The sequence below is a fragment of the Gymnoscopelus microlampas genome (assembly GCF_963454915.1).
Source record: "Gymnoscopelus microlampas genome assembly, chromosome: 14".
Classification (NCBI taxonomy): Eukaryota; Metazoa; Chordata; class Actinopteri; order Myctophiformes; family Myctophidae; genus Gymnoscopelus; species Gymnoscopelus microlampas.
In genome coordinates, this window is record NC_139951.1 from 17,894,455 (window position 1) to 17,902,568 (window position 8,114).

An 8,114-nucleotide genomic window follows, 5' to 3' on the forward strand; every position below is an offset into this window, starting at 1 on the left:
ATTCAAATGGCACAGTGTAATCAGTAAAGATCCTACGGCTTAATTGCAGATTTATTATGCAAACTATATCAATATGAAAATATATTGCAGAATTTGCTGCATATATTTATATTGTTTTTTGTTATTTTTTGTTTGTTGTGTTGGGATGAAAGCGTTTGTATGTTGTAGTTTATAGGACTTTGATTACATTTTCAGTAATTCCTTCCGCTCCACCTAGCCACGAAATCCTATTTCTAATTCCAGATGAGTAGGATTCAAACCTTTCTGGCAGATTTTCCTGACCTATCTACTCTGCCCATCTGTTTAACGAAAACTCCTTGTTTTCTTGAATTTGACTTTGCTTTTTTCAAGGAAATACAGATTTAAGAAAATGTCTATTATCAGAGTTTTGTTCCATTCATAAATCATTGATTTGATTGATTTTCATCCTAGACGTTATGCCAAATTATGCAGACTCATTTGTGTTTGTAGTAATTTTTCTCCAGTTATAATAACAACAGAGTTTTACTAGAATCATTTAATGAAGAATAAATACATTCATCAAGGAATAAATACATTTCAAAATGTCCCATTATCCAAACTTACAAATCATATAATGAAACAAAATGTTTAATTTGTTTAAAAACTTTCTACATTTCACAAAAAGAAAAAGAAAGAGGGGCAGCGGAGAACAATATTGTCAGTCTTTTCATAGTTGTTGATATACTTGTGAACTGATATGTTTTGAGTGTCCATTATATTACATGTGTTTGTCCATGTGTGTCTGTCTCTGTAGCCATTTGAGTGACAGGGACATTGTCAGCAGAAGTATTATTTTCTGATGTGAAATCTTCCTTGGCTCAGACGGACATCATTTTGACAAACTCTGTAGAGAATCGAGGAAAAGAACAGTATAAACAAGTTGATCATATGATGTTGTAATACTTTGTATCCTTTATATATCTCGCACGCAAGCGTGTGGAATATACTTGAGTGAGGTTGGGTGAGACTGGGTATAAGTATGACATTATTGGCCAGTGGACACAGAGATACAGAGAGTCCCTGCAAGGAACGACCAGTCTTCAAGTGACCACAAGTTGTCAAGAACGTGAATGACAACGTTGATAATGTCCACACATTACCAGCCATCTTAGCAAGTGAGTTCTTAATCAGTTCTCATGCGAGGAGTAAAGACTATACAAGTACTAACTCCATTTGGAATTTGATTACATTTGTACACTCTCTGAGTGACAAATTGATAAATTAACACTGAGGATTTTACTGTGCTAAAATGGTGTACTCCCTTCACCATTTTGTCATTTCTTGCTGAGTGTGTGGACCCTGGTCAACATCTATATCAAACTTATCAGACAGTCTACATTTCCCAAAAGAAATGCATGTATTTAATTCAGTCTGCCCAGAAGCAGGGATAAAACATATCCCCAACAACCATAAAATCCTATCCCCACGAGCCCCCCCAGCAAATCAAACCCTGCTTGTATACAGTTATTTACATTTGTTTGTTAAACAGTTAGAATACTTACCTTCAAAATCTACAGTGCCATCACCATCGTTGTCTGCTTCTTTTACTATGGCGTCAATCTCTTGTGGGTTAACTTGTTTTCCCAGCAGCTTAATCATGGCTGACCGGAGCTCTTCTGTTGTGATCGCTCCGTCTCCATCTACGTCAAACTAACCAGGGGGAACAGTTTCATGTCAAACACAATTATTTGATTACTATCTCCGCCAGGCCGGAACGGCCGAGGGTGGGACATTGTTTTTGCCCCTGTCCTGTATGTGTGTGTGTGTGTGTGTGTGTGTGTGTGTGTGTGTGTGTGTGTGTGTGTGTGTGTGTGTGTGTGTGTGTGTGTGTGTGTGTGTGTGTGTGTGTGTGTGTGTGTGTGCGTGCGTGCGTGCGTGCGTGCGTGCGTGCGTGCGTGCGTGCGTGCGTGCGTGCGTGCGTGCGTGCGTGCGTGCGTGCGCACCTTGACGACCTTGCAGGATTATGCAACGGCTAAAATGTAACTTAGATAGCATGTTATGTAGACAGATGCCATGTCATTGTTGACCTGGCATCCTATAGTGTGTGTATAGTTTCAATGTAGACTGATGATTTTGGTTTATGTATGTATTAGTTATTATTAGATTATTGGTTTACTAATGTATTACTTTATTCTTAGATTACTATTTCTATGCATTTGATGTTTTATTGATGTATTATGATGTATTATCTTGTGTCCTTGCTTTCTGTAAATCGCTCTGGATTAAGAGCGTCTGCTAAATACCTAAACTGTAAACTGTAAACTGTGTGTGTGTGTATGTGTGTCTATCTGTCTGTTTGTCTGTGTACAGATAATATCGGGCACCACTGTGCCGATTGGAGAGCAACTTTGCATGCACACTCCCAGTAGGCCAAGTAAGAACCTCCACCCCAGACTTTTTCAAATCGGCCTCATGGTGACGCTCTAACAGGCCGCTTCACCTTTCTAACCGTAGGCTGTATGATCAAAAAACATGTTCCCATATATATATCATCACGTCACTCACGCCCATTTCCTTCTGACAACATTTTCCGCCATTTAGCATTTAGCAATTCAAAAATAACTTTTTGCTACTACTCCTATAGATTTTGTCCAAAGCTCACACAAATCTGTAAAAATTATCTTTGGAGTCATGTGATCAAGATTTATTAGTCATATTTTTCATATTCATTCAGATTGGCTACAATTTGCTTCCAAAACTTGTCGGAGGGGCCTGTTTTGCAAGAAATGCTACAAATCATGAATACAGTGCCCGATCTACCCCGAATTTGAATCACACATTGAGGGACCTCTAAATAACGCAGGGCTGATTACAACCATGTTTTGTAATGAACTGTTCAACTGTGGAGAATCTCATGTGACAATGACCGTCAAACACTTTTTCTACTCCATACCGTTTGCCTGGCGGAGATCTGCGCTCCAAGGAGCGCACCTTTCTACATGTAGTTCATGTTAATATGTACAAACTGAGTAGCAAATGGACCCGTAACTCTCAGAGTTACAAATGGATACATTTACACCAAATGTAGATGTCGCCTACATACAAAAATATATGTGAATACTATAAAACTTTTGTTTTTGTTAATGATGGGTATTTCTATCTCACCTCTTTGAATGCATCTTTCAGCTCTTTCATGCCAATCATTCCCGCAGTTTCTGCCAGGAGTTTGGGGGTCATCAGCTCTACGAAGTCCTCAAAGTCGACCATGCCACCAACTGGAGAGAAGGTGAGACCGTCAGGAACGACACAGTGCATGAAAACAGCCATATACTGTATATCATGATCGGTCAGTGTGTACTCGTTAAGACAAATGTATTGTCCGCAGTACGACAAGAACTGATTCAAAATCAGCTTTTATGGGCAAACGACACCGTCGGCCGAACAATGTCATATAAATTACCACTCACGGTTCATGTTGATGTTTTGGCTCAATTCAATTAACTCCATCTCCGTGGGCATGTATCCCATGGTCCTCATCAGGTTACCCAGGTCCTTACAGGAGATCAACCCATCTTTGTCCTTGTCAAACTCATTGAACGCCTCCCTTAGTTCTGCAATTACAACAAAGAAAAAGGTCACATAGCATCTTCTAGCAAATTAACATGTTAATATGCATTAACCACTTAAAGTTTAAGTGGTTTGTTAATATAACACATCAATTAACCACGTAGACCCCTGGGAGATTCGGGTATATAGGGTTTAAGTGTTATACCCTATTTACCCAAATCCCCAAGGGGTCTGTACCAGGCCTTCTCCTTTTTTTCCTCCTCTACACCAAATCTCTTCACCGAAAACTGCCGGTCTACAAGCACACATGTTGCGTTGTAGATCAACTATTTATGCTGTAGCATCTTCTAGCAAATTAACATGTTAATATGCATTAACCACTTAAAGTTTAAGTGGTTTGTTAATATAACACATCAATTAACCACGTAGACCCCTGGGAGATTCGGGTATATAGGGTTTAAGTGTTATACCCTATTTACCCAAATCCCCAAGGGGTCTGTACCAGGCCTTCTCCTTTTTTTCCTCCTCTACACCAAATCTCTTCACCGAAAACTGCCGGTCTACAAGCACACATGTTGCGTTGTAGATCAACTATTTATGCTGAATGTTTGCTCCAGGAAAGGGATGCTAGGGTTCACGTGGTTATTGGTGCGTTTCCCTAAGTGCAATGTTAATCTTGAAATCTAACTAAGAATTGATGTAAAGATGTAAAGCAATTGATCACGATTAATGGACAAATCATATAATAGGTATAATAGGTGTATATCTAACACAATATAAAGATGGAAGGTACTTGAACTCTTTAACATTGTATGTACAATAACTTCACAATAAGAGGAAACAATGAGAATAGTTGTTCTATTTACCCTCAATCTCTTCTTCGGCCAATTCTCTCTGCTGCAAACAAGAAAAACATTTGGCCAATTTACATTTAGTTAAAAGCAAAACAGCTGTTGGCAAGAGTGGTGCTGTTATAGCAAATTCAAAATGCTCCATACCTAAAAGGCTAGCTACACATCTAGCATACACCACACTGCACATAGTGTACTTTTGTACACTTTTCATTTCATTTAAGATGAAATGCCATTGTTGTGAAGAGATTAAACAGCACCTTCTTGCATCCGGGGCAGATAACACCCATGTTTTGTATGGAGCTGTTCAACTGTGGAGAACCTGAAAAGCACGCCCAACAATACTGACTAGCAGATGTATTTGTTTTATTTCATTTATTTTTTGGAAGATGCATACTGTTCTGTGACACGCGTGCATTTACCTTAACTTAAAAACGTTCGTAGCAGATTGCCCGGGATGCTCCTTTGTCATTATCTCTTCAACTGTGCCAATATTGCTATCATGGAAAATGATAAGCTTTACCTCTGGCTTTTGTCCTGTTATGCATCTGTTACAAATACAAGTACAAGTACTATACAAGTTCCCTCACATAAAAAACTGGCAATTAATCTTCTATACTTACAGAATTCTTTCCTCCTCGCAGGAAAATGCATGCTGCTCCGAAGCTCATACCTGTACAAGGTCATAATAATAATTGTAAGTTATGAATGAAAAGATACACTTTCCACAGAGTTAAATTAACACTGCAGATTTGACTGTGCGTACAGAGTTGTCTAGTGTTCCCTGGTGCCAGAGAGCCAGGATTAAGAGAATGAGCTTGAGTAGAGAAAGAGAGAGGGGGGGGGGGGAAGAGAGAGAGAGAGAGAGAGAGGGAGAGAGAGAGAGAGAGAGAGAGAGAGAGAGAGAGAGAGAGAGAGAGAGAGAGAGAGAGAGAGAGAGAGAGAGAGAGAGAGAGAGGGTGGGTGTGTGTGTGTTGTATGCAATTATTACGAATAATCATGAAAGGCAACAAGCATAAAACAACATAAAACAAACGTAAAATGTAAAGGATACCAAATCTACTTCACTGGCATATATCTCATATATATAAAAATACATTGACCTTGCACTATCTATGTTGTAAAGGTGCAGGATAGTGATTTTTGTTTTGTTAAGTGTTAAATAACTATATTCTGATAGCAATTGTTGCTATAGAGTGTTTTTTCAGACCCTGTCACTCCAGCTCTTTAGTAAACAGAAAATGCATTTTCAGGTCAGGATACCAATTTTATCCAATCAGGAGAGAAACCTCACACGGGAGACTGGATAAACAGTGAAATTGGAAGTGATGACACAAAGAAGCGAGCAGACAAAATGGATACAGGAACACTATAAAATTGAAGCTGATAAATGGGTACTCTCTCCGGACTGGCTGAAATTGGCAACCCACCTGGAAATTTATTTTCAGTTTTTTTAAAAGCTGGAGAGATGGGGTGGCCTCTGTTATTGAACAAACACTCTATAACAATGGTTTCTATCAGAATATAAAGCATAAACTTTTTAACAAAAACAAACAACAACAAAAAAAGTTTTGTTGTAACCAAAAATAAAACTTATACCTTTTACACACAGTGCTTCTATTTAGTTTTAATGGTACTTGATTGTATAGCTTGGGGATTTTTTAAATTGATTTATTGGATGCAAATACACACGGATTATGACAAATAAAATGAATCTGAATCTGTCATGACATGATATCACGTTAGATAAATATGAAAATGAATGATACATTTTTCCCAAAGTTTCAAGACACAATAGAAATAAAAGTATTCCACTCACCGTCCTCTCTGTTTAGAATTTCAGCTGCAAAAGGCTTAAAATCTATCTTAATTTATTTCCCGGCAATGTATCGGCATTCATGTATAAACACAACTTTAAAGTAGATGGTGATGGTCCTACAGCCAGTGGTTTTGTCCGTAGAACACAGGAGGAAGTCCTCTTCTTGCTCCGTATCAGTTGTCAAGCCTCCTACAGGACAGCCCTGCCTGTGTGTGTGCAGCGAGCCAGCCTGGCCGACCTGTTGGGATGCAGGGATGCTGAATGAATGGAGCGAGGTGTGGCTGTGTGTGGAGTTGTATGCTGCTGGAGGGAGGAGTTATCCCTGGGACTGGAGGAGGGCAGGTCATGCATGATTTAATGGGAGAGCGCTTGGGGTTCGTTTTAAGCTACATGATACCCCTGCTAGGAAAATGAACGGAATACTTACAGATATCAACTTACAGTTTGGAGGGTAGAATTGCTTGTTTACTTTGTTTTTTATTAACTTTTCTGCTCTGTGGCTTTCAGGTCAGATCTGCACAATTAGACTTAAACCCTAAGCCTTTTTTAACTGACATTGAAAGCTGGCCTTTAAATGTTTGCATTTTTGGGGGGGATAAATTATGATGGTTTTGAAATGTTCTAAAATCCAAATGATTGTCAAAAAATGCGTTACGTTTAAGCTTGTTTTGTGTTCCAATTTTCAGGTCAATTTGATAAGCCTATTTTTTAAACTGATCTGCACAATCAATTACCTTTTCTCTGTTCTGTATTAAAATAGCTAAACTTTAATCACATCCTATACAATGCACTTTAATTTTAAGCCAAAACTAAGAAATCTGTGACAGCATGTAGGCTATTTTTGCCATTTTGAATTTTTCTTGAAAGATTTAGCAAACTGTTGAAAGATTTAGAAAACGAATAACATGCCCAAAATGGGGACGCCTGTTTGAAAGTTGTTAATGTAGTCATGTGAACATAGTGCCATGTGGTCAAACAACACACTGCAATTTCTTTATCTACAGTATATCTATATTCAATATGATACAGTGCAAAACACAATACAGTGTAAAAGCGCTCCGCCTCCTACTCATTCTGGCTCCTGAACTTTCAAACAAATCATTTGTTTGACATTTCCCTGTTTATAAGTTACATCACAATTGAGCACTGAATATAAATGCATTTGTTTATGTTTAGACCACATCTGGAAAGAACATTATAGGATAGGATTAGTCTATTCAGCAGCATACAGATGTAAATATTATAATATGTTACTCCAACAGTCAAGCATCACAGTCAGTGTAATCTCTCAAGAACAGATTCAGGGCACTGTTTTTCCTTTTTATTTGACTTGGGATCCCAGATTGCAGTCAGTGTAAACAATAATAAAGAAGGGATTAGAAGTTAACAGATAGCCTAGGTCAGAAGCTGAAAATATTACTTTACCGGACAATTATCATCCTTAAATAAAACTGAGTAATTTAAAATATTCTTTAAATTAGTTAGTCAGTGATTTAATCATTAATTCATTTATTAATTCACTTTTTTATTCTACCCATAGGCCATAATGACATACTTTACTGTATGTCACATAACGTGGGTGTCAGGCTGCGAATAGAATTTTGAAGAAAATAATATTCTCTCCTATATTCTCCATAATTGTATCATCACCATTAACTAAAGATATAGGACCTGACTGACCTGGTTTATACAAATGTAATATTTTCTATAATGTGATTGTACAGAATTGTATACTGTTACGGTAGTTGTTTTTTCTTTTTCTTTTTACTGTATTTGTTTTACCAGACATCCCAGATGAAGGACATCTTACAACCAGTTTATTTGAATCACAGAAAGCTATAGTTGACATTGAAAGACCTTCTTATTAGAAGCCCATTTGGATTATCTGCCCATTTCTTTCATGCAAATGACAATTA

At 37.9% G+C, this 8,114-nt stretch overlaps 1 protein-coding gene across 1 annotated transcript; it reads right to left on the reverse strand.

Annotated features, from left to right (window-relative positions):
- Positions 1–839: 839 nt before the first annotated feature.
- cabp5a (calcium binding protein 5a) lies at positions 840–5,050 on the reverse strand (the record flags this gene model as incomplete). Its single annotated transcript, XM_084078214.1, has 6 exons — positions 840–865; positions 1,524–1,671; positions 3,127–3,236; positions 3,429–3,572; positions 4,395–4,425; positions 5,003–5,050. The coding sequence occupies 6 exons, from the start codon at positions 5,048–5,050 to the stop codon at positions 840–842; spliced, it is 507 nt and encodes a 168-aa protein (XP_083934340.1).
- Positions 5,051–8,114: the final 3,064 nt, after the last annotated feature.